Source organism: Suricata suricatta, chromosome 16 (assembly GCF_006229205.1).
Source record: "Suricata suricatta isolate VVHF042 chromosome 16, meerkat_22Aug2017_6uvM2_HiC, whole genome shotgun sequence".
NCBI lineage: Eukaryota > Metazoa > Chordata > Mammalia > Carnivora > Herpestidae > Suricata > Suricata suricatta.
This window is the reverse complement of record NC_043715.1, coordinates 5820823-5840761: the sequence shown is the minus strand read 5'-3', so window position 1 is coordinate 5840761 and position 19939 is coordinate 5820823. Positions and strand designations below refer to the sequence as shown.

General features: G+C 43.3%; 1 protein-coding gene across 3 annotated transcripts in view; it reads left to right on the top strand.

The window, feature by feature from the left end:
- HSD17B2 (hydroxysteroid 17-beta dehydrogenase 2) overlaps nt 1–19939 on the top strand; it is an 84594-nt gene that overhangs the window by 19415 nt on the left and 45240 nt on the right. Inside the window, exon 1 of one of the 3 annotated variants that reach the window (XM_029925233.1) lies at nt 18864–19174. The exons of the other annotated variants lie outside the window; for them this stretch is intronic. Coding sequence (XP_029781093.1) covers nt 18925–19174 — 250 coding nt within the window. The 5' untranslated portion in view covers nt 18864–18924. Of the gene's footprint in view, nt 1–18863; nt 19175–19939 lie in introns of those variants that run through there. 3 annotated transcript variants of the gene reach the window in all.

Here is a 19939-nt window from a genome sequence, read left to right as displayed (position 1 = left end):
AACTCATTTTCCTTCAAGTCACTTCTGACTCTGATTTTTAGTAAAAGGGATGTCTGGTTACTTCCCTGCTTTCAGCCAAAACTTGTACACGTAAGAGCCCTTTCTCCTTACTTACCCTCAACACGCACACACATACATACACACACACACATGCACACGCACACACCATACATACAGGTCAGATGAAAGTAGTAGACTTTCTAGAAAATTCAAGCATCTTCTATTGCATCAGATCCTGTACGTATTACACTGCCCTATTCTTTTTTTTTATCTTACTTTTTATTGAGTTGTAACTCACATACCATGAAATACACCCTTTAAAATGTACAATCCAGTAGTTTTTAGTATATTCGTAAAGTTATGCAACCATCACCACTGTCTAATTCCAAATTTTCATCATCCTTAAAAGAAACCCATAACCATTATCATACTACCCTATTCTTAAAATGTCAGTAATTCGGCCAACCTGACTTCTCAACCTCCCCTAACATACTGTTCTTCATTCCCATTCTACCTTGCCTCTTTGGGGAAATCTATCTTTTTCCTTCTACACTGGTGTCTTTAGGGGGAAGGGAATACTATATGGCAGTGCTGTCCAATAGGAACATAATGCAAGCCACGTAAGTTATTTAAATTTTTCTAGTAGTTGTATTTTAAAAAGTAAAAGCAAAAAAGGTAAAATTAATTTTAATTGTGTATTTTATGCAACATAATCTATCCAAAATATTATATTTCAACACACAATTAGTATAAAAGTTCATAATAAGGTATTTCTCATTGTACTAAAGTTTTAAAAAATTTTTAATATTTTCTATTTATTTTTGAGAGACAGAGAGAGACAGCGTGAGCAGGGGAGAATCAGAGAGAGAGGGAGACACAGAATCCGAAGCAGGCTCCAGGCTCTGAGCTAGCTGTCAGCACAGAGCCCAACACGGGACTCGAACCCACTAATCATGAGATCATGAACTGAGCCGAAGTCAGACGCTCAAACGATCTAGCTACCCAGGCACCCCATTGTACTAAATTTTTGATGATTTGTTGATTTGTTTGTATGTTGCTTCCTTATAGAAGTCCTCCATGATCTGCCTCCTCCCTGCTGCCTCGATTACTCATCACAACACTTGTTTCCCTTTCCATAGTTCCTTTCACACTATTTGCCACAATTCATGATTTTCTTTTTTACGTCCTGTACATAATACTGTCTATATCCCACACTAGACTGCAAATTTGTGAGGATGATGCTAAAGACTGGATGTGTTTCCCCAAAATTCATATGTTGAAGCCCTAGCCCCCAATGAGATGGTATTTGGGGGTATTGCCTTTGAAAGGAAATGATGTTTAGACGAGGTCATGAAGGCAAGGCCCTGATGAGTGGGTCAATATCCTTATTAGAAGAAATACCAGAGGGCTTGTGCTCATTTACCTCCTCTTGTGCTCTCGCTCTCTCTCTCTCTCTCTCTCTCTCTCTCTCTCTCTCTCCATTTCTCTCCCTCTCTCTGCCATACAAGGATGTTGTGAGGCCGGCAAGATAGCTTTCCTCCTACAGGTCAGCAAAATAGCTCTCATCAGAATGTGACCAAGGTGGCATCCTGGTCTCTAATTTCTGGTTTCTGGAACTGTGGAAGAATGGATTTCTGGACAGAAAACCATAAGATACAGGTTTGATCACAGCTGTGGTTTAGGCCATAAATGCTAAAACTTAGTTCTCTTATCCAGATGGCCAACAAACACATGAAACGATGCTCAGCATCACTCATCAACTGGGAAATACAAATCAAAACCACACTGAGACACCACCTCACGCCAGTCAGGGTGGCAAAAATGAACAAATCAGGAAACTATAGATGTTGGTGAGGATGTGGAGAGACGGGCCCCCTCCTACACTGTTGGTAGGAATGTAAACTGGTACAGACACTCTGGAAAACAGTGTGGAGGTTCCTCAAAAAACTATCAGTAGAACTCCCCTATGACCCAGCAATAGCACTGCTAGGGATCTACCCAAGGGGTACAGAAGTGCTGATGCATAGGGGCACATGTACCCCAATGTTCATAGCAACACTGTCAACAATAGCCAAATCATGGAAAGAGCCTAAATGTCCATCAACTGATGAATAAACCAAGAATATGTGGTTTATATATACAATGGAGTACTACGTGGCAATGAAAAAGAATGAGATCTGGCTATTTGTAGCAACGTGGATGGACCATGAGGGAGTCATGCTAAGCAAAATAAGGCAGGCAGAGAAGGACAGATACTGTGTGTTTTCACTCATAGGTCTAACTGGAGAAACCTAACGGAGGACCATGGGGAGAGGAAGGGGGAAAAAGAGCTAGGGAGAGGGGGGGAGGCAAATCATAAGAGACTCTTTAATACTGAAAATGAACTGAGGGCTGAAGGGGGAAGAGGAAAAGGGAAGGGGGGGTGATGGTCATGGAGGAGGGCACTTGTGGGGAAGAGAACTGGGTGTTATATGGAAGCCAATTGATAATAAACTATATATGAAGTTGAAAAAATAAGAAAAAAAAAAACCTCAGTTCTCTTGTGTGTGAAATAGGGATAAACAAATTCACCCTAGAAGTCATTTATTCACTCAACAGATACAAAGTGCCCGGTATATGCCAGGCACTGTCCTAGGTGCTGGAGATTAAACAGATCACAAAGCAAAGTTCTTGCTCCCACCAAGTTTGTATTCTGCTGGGGGAAACAAATATTTAGAAATTAATGGGCCAACACGTAAGGCAATGTCAGGCAACAGTAGGAACAATGAAGAAAAATAGCACGATGTCTTAGATGAGGTGGTTAGCACAGTATCCCGAATATAAGTGCTCAATAGAGGGCAGCCTTTTATATCACTCTCATTATTTGAGGTGTGATTGACTATAGTATCTAAAGTGACCCTTTTAAAACTCGTTAGTTGATATCATTTCTTTGTTCAAAGTTTCTAGTGACATCTCATCACACAGAATAAAAACCACTGTCTTTCCCATGGTTTGCAGTAGGTTTCTCAACCTTGGCTCTGTTGACAATGGGGCTGGATGCTTCTTTGTGCTGGGGCTGTCCTCTGTGTTGTAGGGTGTTAAGCAGCATCCTTAGACTCTATGCACTGGAGGCTAGTAGGACCACTCAACTGTGACAACCAAAACCATCTCCGGACCTCATTAGATGTCCCCTAAGGGACAAAGCCACGCCATTTGATAGCCCTTAGCTGACAGGATCCACACGAACTAGCTTGAACTAGCTCTGATTTACTTCCTACTATTCTCTTTTTACTTACCCTTCTCTGGTCAAAATGGCTTCCTTATTCCTCCCCCAACACTCTATCCCTGACTGAGAGCCTTTGTCTCTGCTCTTCTCTGTGCCTGGTGTCCCCTTCCCTGGAGCATCTGTTCCACTGCTCCTTGCTCAGCACAGCTTTGCCTGACTTCCATACAGAAAATGATACTTTTCTCCCGAGGCACTATTCTGCTTTATAACACCTATCCCCACTTGACACGATATGCATTTGTTTGTTTACTGAATATGCCCCATCTTCCTCTACAATGTAAGCTCCACAGGATAGGGACTTGGATGGTTTTAGGTACTGCTGTACCCCCATGATTTAAAAGAGCGTGCGGCACAAAGCAGGCACTTAATGAATATATGTTGAAAGCATGAATTAATGCATGAATGTGTGACTCTTAGAAGGCCAGGAAGGAATGCACAGCATTGAAAAAGCAGGACATAACTGAGATGATGAAGAAACCAGCCCAACTGGAATAAAAGTAGGTCTGGAAGTTGGGCTTGTTTGAAGGTGAACAAATCCAATTATTGTTGAAATCCAGGCTGGGTACTTGATCCATTACCTATCAGACAAGTAGAAGCCAGAATAGTTTCCTGAGTAAGGGAGCAATGTGGTAAGGATGGAGTAGAGATTAGAAGCCTGAGTCCAACAGAAAACAATTCAATGAAAGCCTGGATCCAACTAGAAATTAAAATAACATGTTTTGCATATGGACAGAGGTGGCACATCATATGCTTTCTCTCTTGTGCCATCTTTGCTTGGTTAGGAATGTTGGGGTGAGTAGGCTCTAAGGGAGAGAGTGCTTTGATTTAACAATGTTGGTGGTGGCATCAGACGGGTGTGGTGGCAGAGGCATCAAGGGTCTGCCATCCCTGTCAGAAGAAACTACGTCAACAGCACTGATTGTTATTGAAACAGAAAACAGAGGTGCCTGGGTGGCTCAGTTAGTTAAGTGTCTGGCTTCCACTCAGGTCATGATCTCACGATTTGTGAGTTTGAGCTTCACATCAGGCTCTGTGCTGACAGCTCAAAGCCTGGAGTCTGCTTTGGATTCTGTGTCTCTGTCTCTCTCTGCCCCTCCTCTACTTGTTCTCTCTATCTCTCAAAAATAAGTGTTAAAAAAAGAAACAGAAAACAGAGAAGTGTAAATCAGGGCTCTCTTGGGTTCCTGCATGGTATTTTAGTTGAATTTGGCAGGTGGTGTCTTGTACCATTATGCAGTAGGAGCAGCTGGATGAGATTTGGGCTCTATGTTGGCAAGAGTCATCCTGTCAGTCAGGACACACCTTCCCTGTGAAAGATACCCAGAGAGACATTATTAAGGCAGCACTTTGTAGATGAAACTATAGATAATGATAGGGAGGAGGAACTAAGCCACCTGAAGATAATGGGGCAATTTAGCTATGTCTCTAGGTAGTTTTCCCTTCTTTGTGTTGTGTTACTCTTAAGTAAATTTACTTTTCCTGTAAGTAGCATGGGAATTTTTTTAATGCAGTTGTTTAACATGTTTTTACAAGTATACCTTTGCTTGTTGTAACCTTTCTTGTGAAACTTTAACAAAAAAATTCCACTAGCCAAACCACAGGAAAACAGGAGAATGAGCAAAAGAATTCAGCCTCAAAAAAGATGAATGTATGATTCCCTTTATTTAAGGTAAAAATCAGGCTCAACTGAGCTATGCTGTTAGACATCAGAATAGTGGCAACCTTTGGGGTGGGGATGACTGGATGGGGCACAAGGAGGGTTCTAGTAAGCTGGTAAGGTTGTTTCCTGATCTGGGTGCTAATTGCATGAATGGATTCACTCTGTGAAAATTCATCAGGGTGTACACTATAAAAAAAATACCTAAGAAATTTCCTCTATAATGCATACAGAAGATGGATAGTTGCAAAAACAGTTAGTTATTGCCTTAAATAGCTCTATCAGGTGAAACATACACTAGTTATTGATTTATAAAGATTTACCACATTCAGATGAAACATGATGAACTGGAAAACAAAAAAATAAAACCAAAACAACCATGTGCTATAGAATTGTATGATTCTAATCGCATATCTACTCTTTTTAGTTGAATGGTGGTAGAAACTTTATATGCTTTGAAGCTTGGTTTTCTCCTCTTGAAATCAGGCATAAGAAGAGGGGTGCCTGAGTGCCTTAGTCCGTCAAGCATCAGAACCTTGATTTCAGCTCAGGTCATGATCTCATGGTTCGTGGGTTCGAGCCCTGCGTCGGGCTCTGTGCTGCTAGCTCAGTCAGAGCCTGGAGCCTGCTTCAGATTCTATACCTCCCTCTTTCTCTGACCTTTCCCTGCTCATGCTGTCTCTCAAAAGTAAATAAAAAACATAAAAAAATAAAATAGGAATAAAAAGATATAGTTTTACAGGAGTCAGCTGAAAGAACTCCAAGTGGTAAAGTTCGAATAGTGCGAGCAATAAAATGGTATTGGATTATAACCCAAGGTATAAAATGAATATCCATGAGCTCATAATCATTATCAATAAATGGTCAAATAACTTAATAATGAGGGAGAAAAGGCAAATCTCCTGTGCAGATAAATTCCAAATAATTTACATAGATACTTCATTCTAAAAGAAGGGAAGATAGCGCCTTACTCCGCAAGTGTGTTAGGCACAGAGACTTCCTTCCCAACAGCACAGTACAGAAAGGGAAAAGAGAGTAACTTTACAGTGAATAAACCTGAGAACATTGCCTCGCCCAGATCAAGGATAACATCAGCAGTCCTAAGACCTGCGGATGGTGTACTCTTCATCTGATGTGATGAAAGGCACTATATCTCTGTGATCTCCTTCCCCAAACCCATAACCCCAGTTTAATCATGAGAAAAGCATCAGACAGATTCCAGGAAAGGAGTCTCCTACAATACACCTGACCAATACTCTTGAGAACCATCAAAGATACCAAAGACAAAAAAAAGTCTGGGAAACTGCCACAGCTGAGAGAAACCTAAGGAGACAGGACCACTGAATGTAATGAGATGTCCTGGATGGGGACAGAAGAAGGACATCAAGTAAAAAGTAAGGAAATCTGAATAAATATGGAATTTGGTTAATTATAATGTATCCATATTAGCTCATTAATTACAGAAAATGTCACATACTAATCTAAGATGCTAATAATGGGGGAAGCTGTACTCAGGGTATATGGGAACTCTATATAGTTTTCTTAGTTTTTCTGCAAATCTAAAACTGTTCTAAATTTTTTAAATTATTTTTTTTTAAAAGACCGACTTTAATCTTGAGATCGTAGGCATGAAATAAGATGTAAATATAAGGCTCTCGAAACTTTGGGACCTAGTTCCCTTAGACGGGGTGAAATTCATTAGCGCCCACCTACAGCACCCATTTCCACACCGACTTATTGTTGGTTCCTAAATGACCTTGGGGCAAAGCAGATATCCATGGCAACCAGATCTTGGTAGAATGCTGAATTAAGAGTCATTTGTGTACTCTAATTTCATATGTGAATATAAAATTTGAGAAACCTCTAATAAGTTAATGCATGTAAACAAAATGAATGGATGAAAATGATCATTAAAAAAGGATCTGAATTTGATCCCTTGATGGGTGGGAGGGATCTGTTTGTGGCCCCTCAGTGCCTCATTGGCTATACTTGGAGAATTTTATTTTATTTCATTATTATTATTATTATTATTATTATTATTATTATTATTTTAAGGAACAGAGAGAGAGAGTGAGAGAGACAGAGAGCATAAGCAGGGGAGAGGGGAAGATATATATGTATATATATTTTTTTTTTGAGAGAGAGAGAGAGAGAGAGAGAGAGAGAATCTTAAGCAGGTTCGTGCTTATCATGGTGCTCTATATGGGGCTCAATCCCATGACCGTTGGATCATGACCTGAGCCAAAATCAAGAGTTGGATGGTCAACTAACTAAGCCATCCAGGCACCCCTGGGAGAATTTTTTTAAACTTTATTTATTTATTTATTTATTTATTTTTAATTTTTTAAATGTTTTTACTTATTTTTGATACAGAGAAAGACAGAGCATGAGAGGGGGAGGGGCAGAGAGAGAAGGAGACACAGAACCGGAAGCAGGCTCCAGGTTCTGAGCTAGCTGTCAGCACAGAGCCTGACGTGGGGCTCGAACCCACGAACGTGAGATCTGACCTGAGCTGAAGTTGGAGGCTTAACCGACTGAGCCACCCAGGTGCCCCAGGAGAATTTTTTTTTAATGTTGTTTATTTTGAGAGAGAAGGAGGCAGAGAGAGAGGGAGAGAGAGAATCACAAGCAGGCTCCACACTGCCAGTATGGGGCCTGATGTTGGGCTTGAACCCAGAAACCATGAGAGCATGACCTGAGCCAAAAGCAAGAGTTAGACCCTCCACTGACTGAACCACCCAGGTGCTCCTTGGAGAATTAAAAAAAAAATCATTGAACACCTATTGCACGTCAAAGACTGCGATAACATAGGAATATAAGAATAGTCTCAGTGCATAAATCAGAACTTCTTATTCTAACAGAATTTTTTAAAAAGCAAATCAATCAATATGATAGTGTTTGAATTTTAGAAAACAACCAAAAGGTTGGGAAGAAGAATAATGTGGTGTGAGATTTGGGATGGAGAGTGGTGCAGGTTGGCTCCCTGGGAAGCAGACTCCGAGACAGAGTTGAGCACGCCAGGCATTTCTTGAGGAGCATCCTAGAATGTGTGCCGCCGGGAAGGAGAGAAAGAAGTGGGGTGCTCAGTCCCTTGGGAAGCTCTGGCACTGGAATGAGCCTTCAGATTTCTCCCAGGCTGTGTTTATGCTTTTGCATTGGTCACTTGTTGGAATTGGGCCACAGTGGGAGGGTGGCTCTCTGTAGCTGAGGCAATTGTGGGAGGAGCTGACTTCTTTTTTTTTCTTCATGTTTATTTATTTTTGAGAGAGAGAGAGAGAGAGAGAGAGAGAGAGAGAGAGAGAGCGAGCGAGCGAGGAGGGGCAGAGAGAGACACACACACATAGAATCTGAAGCAGCTCCAGGCTCCGAGGTGTCAGCACAGAGCCTGACACAAGGCTCGAACTCACGAACTGAGATCATGACCCAGGCCAAAGTCAGATGCTTCACCAACTAAGCCACCCAGGGGCCCCTGGAGGATGTCTGCCAATACCACTTTCAGCATCTGGGGCAAGTTTCTCTTGAAGGGAATCTGAGTGGCACATCACAGGAGCCTCCACCAGGAGAGGGAGGGGACATCTACTTTAAACACAATGGTCAGGAAGCTCTCTCTGAGGTGATGGTATTTCAGCTAGGTCCTGGAGGAGGAGAATAAGCCACAAGGCAAAACCAAAACAAAACAAAAACGATAAGGAAGTATTATATGTGTGAAGGTCCTGAGGTAGGAAAAAATTGAGTGTGAATACCTCAGATATGAGCTACTAGGCCCCAAGTTAATATCCTTTGCTCTCCCTGAGGGACGTCTTTTCTATGTTCCTGATGACTAAGTGCAGGCTCCCTCAGCTGCTGCGTGCTCCCCGTGTTGCTGGAGTCCGCTCCTACTGACTTTGGAGAGACAATTGTTAAACATCCAGAAATCTGGGGAGCTGATTGTTACACCGTCGGGAACTTCAAAGGTGTCTTAGCTCAGGCTGCTCTAAAAAGGCATCATAACCTGAGCAGCTTATAAATAAGAGAAATGTGGGGCACCTGGGTGGCTTAGTTGCTTGAGCATCTGACTTCAGCTCAAGTCATGATCTCCTGGTTTATGAGTTTGAGCCCCACGTCAGGCTCTGTGCTGACAGCTCTCTCTGATCCTCTCCTCATGTGTGCTCTCTCTCTCTCAAACAAATAAATACACATTAAAACAAAAATTACAAAAACACGAGAAATGCATTTCCCACAGTTCTGACACCCATGTGGTTGGTTCTGAGGAGAATCCTTTTCTAGGTTGCTGGCTGCCAATTCTCCTTGTATCCTCCTCGGTCAGAAAGAGAGCAAACTAGCTCTATGGCCTCTTCTAAGAGCACTAATCCCGTGCAGGAGACTCCAAAATCCTGAGCTACTCATCTCTCCAAGGCCCCGGGTTCTAACACCATTGCGTTGGGATTAGGGTTTCAAAATTTCAAATTCCCCACATTCCAAATTTGGGGGAATATCATTGCTTCAAAGCCTTTTGAGAGGACAGAACTGAAGAATAGGTGATGTTTAGAAAGTGTGTTGGTACTGTCAATTCAAATTCAAGATGCCATGACTTTTACTGAATTATGGTGATGCTGAAAATCTTGGTTCCTAATGACATTGACATAATACTTCATTTGCTTTATTCTTTTCTTTTTTAAAGTTTATTTATTTGTAATCTCTACACCCATGGTCACCTCTACACGTGAACTCATGACCCTGAATCAAGAGTTGCATGCTCTACCTACTGAGCTAGCCAGGTGCCCCTCATTTGCTTTATTTTTGGTATACACATGGCAGTTCAAAATAATAATAAATTACAATAATAATGATAAGGCTACAAATGCAGATTAAAATTTTTGCCAGTCTTCACAATTTTAGCTAATAAATGCAAAAAAGTGACAGAAGTGGAAAAATCATTGTGTGTGTGTGTGTGTGTGTTTTATCTTGAATGAAATATGAACAGAGGCAGTGATTATTAATGTCATTAATGTAGGCTAAGACTCATGTGAAAGGTTGATGGGGAACCTTGAATTATATGGTTGGGTTGCCAGCACCTGAATTCACTGATCAATCATCATCATTAAAAGTGGAGCATAATTCATGTTTGCACTTGCTGGTGTCGCAACAGGAGGCACTCAGCACCGCTTATGAGGCAGTCTTGGGGAGAGAAACATGAACCTAAATTGACCTAAGCCTCTAGATCTAACTTTACCAGAAATACAGAAGACAGAGGAGCAAACTAAAGAACAGAATAAGTGGGGCACCTGAGTGGCTCAGTCGATTGAGCATGCGGCTTTGACTCAGGTTATGATCTCATGGTTCATGGGTTCAAGCCCCACATCAGGCTCTGTGCCGACAGCTAGCTCAGAGCCTGGAGCCTGTCTTCAGATTCTGTGTCTCCCTCTCTGTCTGACCCTTCCCTGCTCACGCTGTCTCTCTCTTAAAAATAAACAAAGTATTAAAAATAAAAACAGAATAGGAAAGCAATTTGCCAAATTTAGAATGTGGGGTATTCTAAAGGACAAATACCACAGTTTTCTCAACAAATAAATGGCGTGAGAAAAGTGGATAGAATTCTGTAGATTAGATGACACTTCAGAAACATGAAAACCAAACATGACGCATGGAACTTCTTTGTGCCTGGAGTTAAACCGGCTGTAAAACAACATTTTGGAAATGAACGAGGAAACTGGAGTACATCCTGGGTATAAAATGATAGTAAAGAGAATTGTAGGGGCTTCTGGGGGGCTCAGGTCATGATCTCACAGTTCATGGGTTTAGAGCCTGACCCTGCTTTGGATTCTGCGTTTCTCTATTTGCTTCTCCCCCAATTCATGCTCTCTGTCTCTGTCTCTGTCTCTCTCTCCTTCTCTCTCAAAAATAAACATAAAACCAGAATTGTTAATTTTCACAAGCTTATAAAGAACATATATTTGAAAAGTCCTTGCCCATTGGTGGTATATGACATATTTACAGGTTTCTGGACAACATGATGTTAAGGGTGGGCTTTGCTTTAAAATGCATGCAAAGAGGGAGCCTGGCTGGCTCAGTCAGAAGAGCATGAGACTCTTGATCTTGAGGACATAAGTTAGAGCCCCATGTTGGGTGGAGAGATTACTCGAATAAATAAAATGTTTTAAAGAATGCAGAAAAGGGGAAGAGTGTGGGAGGAGGAAATACATAAAACAGAATATTGATAATTCTTGTAGACAGAAGATGGGCACATAGTCCATTATACAATTTTTTTGTAGGAAAATTTTGTAAAAATTAAAATGGCAAGGAATAGCAAAAGGAACATGCATGAGCATTCCGGGCAGAAAGTCCAAGGTAATCAAAGGTGTGGGTAAGGAGGCACAAAGGATGCTCTCGGTATGGTTCCGTGTGGCATTCAGGATGCAAGCAGAGAGGGGAGATAAACTTGGACATGTAGATTGTAATCAGATGGTGCAGCCTTGCTGCTGAACTGAAGAACTTGAATTTTACCCTGTGGTCAGCGGAAATGTCTAAGGCTTGAAGCAGAGAAAGGGTAGGCTCAGGGACAGAATTGGGCACTAGGGTCCAGACATATGGCAGGGCAGGGGCTGGCAGGCTGGAGAGGAGGAGCAGTGAGCCCAGAAAACCAGTGCTGAGTAAGGTGAAGAGAAAAGTGATGGTGCCCGAAGCTTCCATTTAATCAGGTGGGCATTTTGTTGTTTGGCAAATATTTACAAAGCACCTGCAACATGCCAGGGATTGTTTTAGACACAGGGGATAGAACACTGAACCAGATAGCACAATAGAGTCCCTGCTGATGGAAGGGACCTAGTTCTCTCTCTCCTCCCTGTATTCTTCTCTGGTGGAGTGTTTACTAAAGAAGGGACTTGGGGTTCCCTATAAATATAAGCTATGGCTTATAGTTCCCAGAACTTTTCTATTTATAACATTCACCACTCTGTATTGTAATAATTTACCTAATGTCTGTCTTCCTCCTAGGCTAGAGTTTCTCGACCTTAGTACTACTGCTATTTGGGGCCAGATAACTCTTCATGGTGGGGTCTGCCCTGTGAGCTATAGGATGTGAAGCAGCATCCCTAGGATCTATCCATTGGATGGTCAGAATTGTGGACACCCCCCCAAATGACTTCAATTATTACTCAATATCCATGGGAGCAAAGTCAACTCTGGTTGAGATCCTTGCCTTAAATCAGTGTTTCTCAACCCTGGCTGCACATGGGAATCACCTGGAGAGCTTTAGAAACTGTTGCCAGTACTTAGCCCCTTCTCAGACCAACTAAAAAGACTGGGCACAGGACCAGATTTTTTTTTTTTTTTTTTTTTTTTTTAGCGTCTCAGGGATTGCCGTGGGACTTGGGATTAAGAACCTCTGTTCTAGGCAGTAAGCACCATGAAGGTGGGGAGAGTTCTCTCTTTTATGGTGGTGTTTCTAGGACTCAGCCCAGTATCCCTGGATGAATGATGCATGCCCAAATGAATGAATGTGAAGAGAGATAGGAAGACATGTCAGAAATTAAAAGTAGCATTTAGGGAAAGCCAGTGCCCTCTCTCTTTTTATGGTTATGGATACCAACTGTTGGATAGCCTCTTCCTTTCTTTTTTTATGAGAAGGTGGGCATTTAGTAGATTAAAAAAAGTACTCTTCAAATCTCTGCAAAGACACCCTTAGAGGAAATGGGTCTGGGAAGTCTTGGCAGAGTCCCCTAGTACTGTCAACAGTTTCCCACCCTAATCTGGGTACTTAGTCACCTCTTTCTAATGGCTTGGCCAAGGATTTCTGAAATTCTGACCATTTCAGCTGACCACATATCTTCCCCATCAGCATGGGTTTCAGGGATGTCAGTACTGAGAGTCATGCCCATTGTTTCTTAACTAGAATAACCTGAATCGATGTAATATGAAATTTTGGACAATTATGATGTCATTTCCTGCTGCATCCCCAACCTTGGTGGCAATCTGATGGCATGCCTGTCTTTTTTTCTCACAACGTACAGAAAATGAGATATGGAGATGGTTGTCAAAATTTTAGGATGGAAGGCAAGGGGACTGAATGGAGGTGAGGATCAGGAGAAGGCATTGGTCTTGGGTAACTGGAGGGAGGGCAATGCCATTTACAAGAATAAGGAATTCCAGAAGGTGGAGCCATTAGTGATGAATTTGGGGTGACTGCAGGGCAAGTTCGGGAGGACATCAGGACTGGACTGTAGTCTGGGAATCCAGCCTCTTGCCCAAGCCCAGCAGAGTCACTTTGATTGCTTATTTTGCAGCCAGTCTAGGAGCTGTTCTCTCATGTACCTCTGAGAACAAATCATTGCATTTCCCCTTCCGGATGAGCTGCTGTAAACAGTTGGTGCTGTTGCATGGATGACAGGAATCCAGCCTCTGGGAAGAGAGCCGGCACCAGTGATGGAGACCCTTCTCTGGCACACAGCTCTCATCATTGGTGTCCCCACTTTGTGCATCCTCCCTGCCCATCTCCTGCCCAAGGTGCTCAAAGAGACAATGACTTAGAGAAGGAAAAGAACACGCCTTATAAAGAGCAAATATGGGTTCCAAAGACAGCTCTAGCCTTTCCCTGCTGTGTGGCCTTGAACAAGTATTTAATGTTTTGGCATCTCGGTTGGCCCTCTTAAGATAGGAATAATAGAGAGTCTTGGGTAGCTCAGTCAGTTGAGCATCTGACTCTTGGTTTTGGCACAGGTCATGATCTCACAGTTCCGTGAGTTTGAGCCCCTCATTGGGCTCTGTGCTGGTGGTGCAAAGCCTACTTGCAATTCTCCCTCTCTGCCTGTCCTGGCTTGTGCTGTCTCTCAAAATAAATAAATAAACTAAAAAAAGGAGATAGGAATAGCAATAGTATGGGATAATTATTCATAAAGATTATATTTACAGAAAAAATGCATTTATTTCCATTACAGAATGGACTTTTTCCAGGGCCGCACCACCCAACAGTAACTACCTTGAGAATATCGTTGGCAAAGGAGTGGGTGTTGCTGGAACAGTTGCCAAGTATTTGCTCTTCGTGGATTAGGAGCTGAGCCTTAAATGGCCCTGAGGGAAGTCGTAAGTGCACTAGACTTTGGTTTTATTTATCTACCACTTTATCAACCCTAATCTATTTTACGGGGAACGGGCAGTGTCAACACAAGGGTGGCAATCTGATGGATTGCTTAAGTCTTAAACAAGGCAGGAGAAAGTCCCTTTCCTCCTTAGTCTTGCATAGGCTTCAAGATAAGCATCTCTGGTTCCAGATGATCTTTGTCAGTGAGACAAAGTACATCAGGGGTCTTGGGCTCCCAAGGCTACAGGTGTGGGGCGGCTGTCATTCGGAATGCCCACCATGGAGCCCTGCTCTGAGAGTGTGACCCGTGGCAGGGAGCAGCCGTTGGGTCCTCAGCTTCATCATGGGCTCCTTGTTGGAATGCAGGCCTGGAGTTGGCCTGTCAGTTGAAAAAGCCTGATTGTAAGTGTCAGGTTAGACTTATACAGAACACTTTGTACAAGCAGAACGCATATTCAGATCATGGTTTTTTTTTTTAATTTTTTTTTCATTTTTTAATGTTTTATTTATTTTTGATACAGAGAGAGACAGAGCATGAGAGGGGGAGGGGCAGAGAGAGAAGGAGACACAGAACTGGAAGCAGGCTCCAGGCTCTGAGCTGGCTGTCAGCACAGAGCCTGACGCGGGGCTCCAACCCACGAACGTGAGATCTGACCTGAGCCGAAGCCGGAGGCTTAACCGACTGAGCCACCCAGGCGCCCACAGATCATGTTTTTACTGTTACATAACAGATCTTCAGTTTTTGTTTGTGCATTCTACTGTGAGAAGTGAAATTCCACTATGAGAAAAGCCCTGGATAACTCCGAAGATGCCTATTCCCCTAAGAAGCTCTGCTTATAACTGCTGGTGGTCCAAGAGATCACTGGCAATGGGAGGACTTGGGAGAAGCTTTATGGCCAGGGTCTGGGAGAGATGGGACCACTGGCAGAGAGCAGAGCCGGTGGGGCACCTGGGTGGCTCAGTCAGTTAAGCGTCCGACTTTGGCTCAGGTCATGATCTCACGGTTCGTGGGTTCAAGCCCCGTGTCAGGCTCTGTGCTGACCGCTAGTTCAGAGCCTGGAGCCTATCTTCAGATCCTGTGACTCCTCTCTTTGACCCTCCCCTGCTCAGGCTCTCTCTCTCTCTCTCAAAAATAAATAAAAACATTTAAAAAAATTAAAAAAAAAAAAGCAGAGCTGATGACCCAAGATAAGAACTGAACTGACAATTCTTCTGGTTCCAGGAACCAGAAAAAGCCAATGAAAGTAGCAGCATGGGTTAAAGAACACAGTTGCCATTTACTTAACAAACACCTGCACAGTAACTGCCTCGTGTCAGGACTTGTGCCCATTACTTAAACTGATCAAACCATTTCAATCCTTCTAACAACTCTAGGAAGGTGCTAGTATCACCCTACATTACAGATGAGGAAACTGAGGCACAGAGGGGTTAAGTGACTGGCTAAAGTCACATGGTTGGTAAGTGGTGGACCAGGATTTGAACCCAGGTATCCTAGCTCCAGAATCCAGACTCTGACCATTTGTCTATGCTGCATTTTATTTATTTACTTACTTACTTTATTTATTTATTCATTATTAAATTTTTTACATGTTTATTTATTTTTGAAAGAGAGAGAGAGGGTGTGAGGAGGGTAGGGGCAGAGAGAGAGGGAGACACAGAATCAGAAGCAGGCTCAGGCTCCAAGCTATTAGCACAGAGCCTAATGTGGGGCTTGAACTTGCAAACCGTGAGGTCATGGCCGAAGCCAAAGTCAGACACTTAACTGACTGAGCTACCCAGGTGCCTCAGTGTTTATTTTTTAAAGTTTATTTATTTTCAGAGAAACAGAGATGGTGCAAGTAGGGGAGGGGCAAAGAGAGAGAGAGAGAGAGAGAGAGAGAGAAAGAGAGAGAATTCCAAGCAGGCTCCGCACTGCCAGCACAGAGCCTGATGCGGGGTTCGAACCCATGCCCAGAGCCAAAACCAAGAGTCAGAAACTAAACTGACTGGCACCTAACCAGGCACCCCTCTCTGCTGCATTTTAGTAGGGAGAATTTCATGTATCTATGAAAAATAATGGCTTGTGGTTTTGAAGACAATGTAGAAATGTGTAAAAATAGATTACCTAATATTAATTTAAAAATTAGTTGTCAAATTATATGTGTGCTATAACTGGAATTGTTAAAGTAAAACGTGCAGAAAGAAGTCTAGAAGAAAAAACACGAAGCCTCTAAAAGTTGTGCTAGATTGGTAAGATAAATAGGGATTTCTTCTTTTACTTAACCCCATTGTTGATCTTAAAGTTTCATTACTTATAGGATGTTTGGATGAAGACTAGACACTATTTACAGGCCTGAACATTCTTCCCTCTTTGTCCCTCTTTCTGAATGTAGCCTCCAGGGGTGGGGGTGCCTGGGTGGCAAAGTTGGTTAAGTGACCCATCTCGGCTCTAGTTATGATCTGTGGCTCATGAGTTCGAGCCCCGAGTCCAGCGCTGTGCTGACAGCCTGCTTCGGATTCAGTATCTCTCCCTACCAGCCCCCTCACTCCTCTCTCTCTCTCTGCTCCTCTCCAGATTGCATTCTTTCTCTCAAAAATAAATAAATAAACATAAAAAAAAGAATTGAATGTCGCTCCCAAGGGCCAGCTTGCATCCACCAGCACATGCAGTCTCACCTTTCAGGGTGGTTTGCTGCATTCAAGGAATGTGGTCCTAAAGAACTTCTGAACTTCAATTATTCACAACTTGCCTAATTTAAGATTTGAACAGAAGATGGACTGTTCTGTTGACCAGCTAATCCAGCACTCTCTAGTAGCAAGGGCATAAATCTAGTTCCCACCAGCCCACCAGCTTGAGACTACACAATTGTTAACTCTTTTGAATTAAAGGGATTCATGTTGTTTCCTTTTGGCACATAAATGGAGACTTGATTAATATTTTTAGAATAAATCTGTATTTCAAATCCACTCCAATCTTGCACAGATTTGGCTTTAATGTACATTGCTTGCTCCAAGTTGATACATATCCAGGCCACTAGACATAGAATGATCTCAAACGCATAGCTTAAAACCAATCCCAGGGGCACCTGGGTGGCTCAGTCGGTTGAGCGTCTGGCTTCGGCTCAGGTCATGATCTCATGGTTCGTCGGACTCTGTGCTGACAGCTCAGAGCCTGGAGCCTGCTTTGGATTCTGTGTCTCCCTCTCTCTCTGCCCCTCTATTGCTCTCGCTGTCTCTCAAAAATAAATAAAAAAGCATAAAAAAAAAAAAAACCAAACCCAACACCAGCATTTCATCCACCCTCTACCTGGGTGGACATACAAGTCAACAAATGTTTTCTTGAGCACTTACTTTAAGTCGGGTACCATCAATACATATGACAAGATTCTCTGTTCTGAAAGCATTCACATTTCCATGCCTTCTTAAATGCCCATTTGGTTAACACGTGCTTTTTATTGACCATCTTCTATGTGCTAAATCCTGTGCTCTAAAAGAATTGAATATTTAAAAGATTTTATTTATTTATTTATTTTAAGTAATCTCTACACCCAAGGTTGGGGGTTGAACTCATGACCCCGAGATCAAGAGTCATATGCTCTGCCAACTGAGCCAGGCAGGTGCCCCAAAGAATTGAATATTTTATATCCTGAACCCACTTTGGGTTCCAACCTAACTCTGCCATGTCCCAGCTGAAGGATTTCTCTCTTTTTGTATCTTGGTCTCCTCCTCTGTAATGATGATAATAAAATGACTTGCCTTTCAGAGTGGCTGGGGGGATTTAGTGAGTTAGGATGTATGTGTGAGGCTGGCTAGGTCTTGGTGAACATGCAATCCAAACGGGATTATCAGAGGTTATCATTAGGGAACTCTTATGAGACATTTTGTTTTTTCCCTAGGGCCCCAGCCTTATCTTCGGGTTTCAGAGGACACAAGTGTTCTCAGCAGGGAGCGGCTTTCTTTCCCAAGACGCTCTGACTCTGGCATAAGCTCAAGGCTAGCACAGCTGACCTTTAGCACTGTAAATCACAAACGATGTCCTGGTTACAGCCACAATACTCATGAGAGCTACTTACTACCTGTGGGGTCTTGTATATCACATCCACTGTGCGTTACTTCCCAACGTCAGCCCAGGAGGGAGGTACTGTCATAACCCCACTTCCCAGATGAAGAAGCAGAGGGTCCACACAACTACATAGAACATTCTCCAAAACTCATACGTGGAAGAGGCCGATTCAGGCAGGATGCATCTCCGAGATGTGGAGTTGATCCTCACTAGACACAAATTCCTCATCTACCAATTTGTGCACATAAACGCCTGAAAATCAGGATGATGGTTGCATTTTTTAAAAACCTACATAATCATTACTGGGAACAGCAGTGCTAAGCACATCACACATACTAACTGGTTGAGGTATCATTAGGAAGTCCATTTTACAGATGAGGAAGCTGACACAGAGGTTAAATAACCTAATCAGGGGTGCATAGGGAGGGACGGTGGGACCCAGGCTCACACCCAGGCCTCTGTGCTGTGCCTTCTTTTAAAAAAAATTTTTTTTAATGTTTTATTTATTTTTAATACAGAGAGAGAGCATGAGAGGGGGAGGCGCAGAGAGAGAAGGAGACACAGAACCGGAAGCAGGCTCCAGGCTCCGAGCTAGCTGTCAGCACAGAGCCTGACGCGGGGCTCGAACCCACGAACGTGAGATCTGACCTGAGCCGAAGCCGGAGGCCTAACCGACCGAGCCACCCAGGAGCCCCTGTGCTGTGCTTTCTTACAGATAAGGACAATCAGTTGGCCTTCTATCAACTTTGGCTTTGTAATTCACCATCAAATTTTTAAAAAATCCAGATTTAGTAAGGAGAGACTTGATTTGAAAGAGTTACTGTGGGAGGGACAGGACTCTTATAGAATTGGGGATATTCTGACCGTAGATCTGCACGTATCTCAAGGGTTAGACCCAAGCCAGAATGTTGCTTTTAGAGGGGGCAGTAAACACGTCGAGATGGAACCAGGGGAGGGGAATTGGATGGCAGGCGTGCCGTCACCAGAGAGTGGATGAGAGCAGGTTTTCTCCTGAGACTGGCCTGTTCTCAGGAGCGGCTGTCGACTGGCTCAGGCGGAGGACGGGCCAGGGCCTGGGGGAAGGAGAGAGTCCACCCCCACGTCTGGTTAACAGGCCTTTTGTTCCAACGATTCCTTGGGGACAGGCCAATTCAGGTAATCATCTATGAAGCAAAGAAGGGAGGTTTGGAGGGCCTGGGTCTGGTCCTGTCGTAGGTAAGCCAGGGGGGCATCCGAGAGTGTTATCCAAGTCACATGGGGAAGGTGACCTCTTTGCACTAAGTTGTCCCCTAAGAAACAAAGAGTGAGGGTGTTTCTGTCTGCTGTTTTCCAGAATCACAGGGCTTGACGAAGAAGTTCAACACACCATCACTCCGTTTGCATCCGGCACAGACATACCTCCTTTTACCTCACTTGGTTTTGTTGTGCTCTGCAGATAATTCACTTTTTACAAATTGAAAGTTTGTGGCAACCCTGTGTTGAGCAAGTCTGTTGGCGCCATTTTTCCAACAGCATCTGCTCACTTCAGGGCTGTGTGACACATTCTGGTAATTCTCACAGTATTTCGAACTTTTTCATTACTATTATATTTGTGGTGGTGACCTGTGATCAGTGATCTGTGATGTTACTGTAGTCATTGTTGCGGGCGCCACGAAGCGTGTCCATAGAAGACAGCCGACATAGTGTTGTGTGTGTTCTGACTGCTCACCGGCCAGCCCTTCCCTCGTGTCCCCTGGCCCTCGGGCCTCCTGTTCCCTGAGACTCAGCAGCATTGAAGTCAGGCCAGTTAGGAGCCCTGCACTGGCCTCTAAGTGTGCAAGTGACGCACGAGTCCCCCACCTCTCGCTCTAAGTCAAAGCTAGAAGTGACCACGCTCAGGGAGAAGGGCAGGTCGGAAGCCGAGATGCGCCGGAGCCAGGC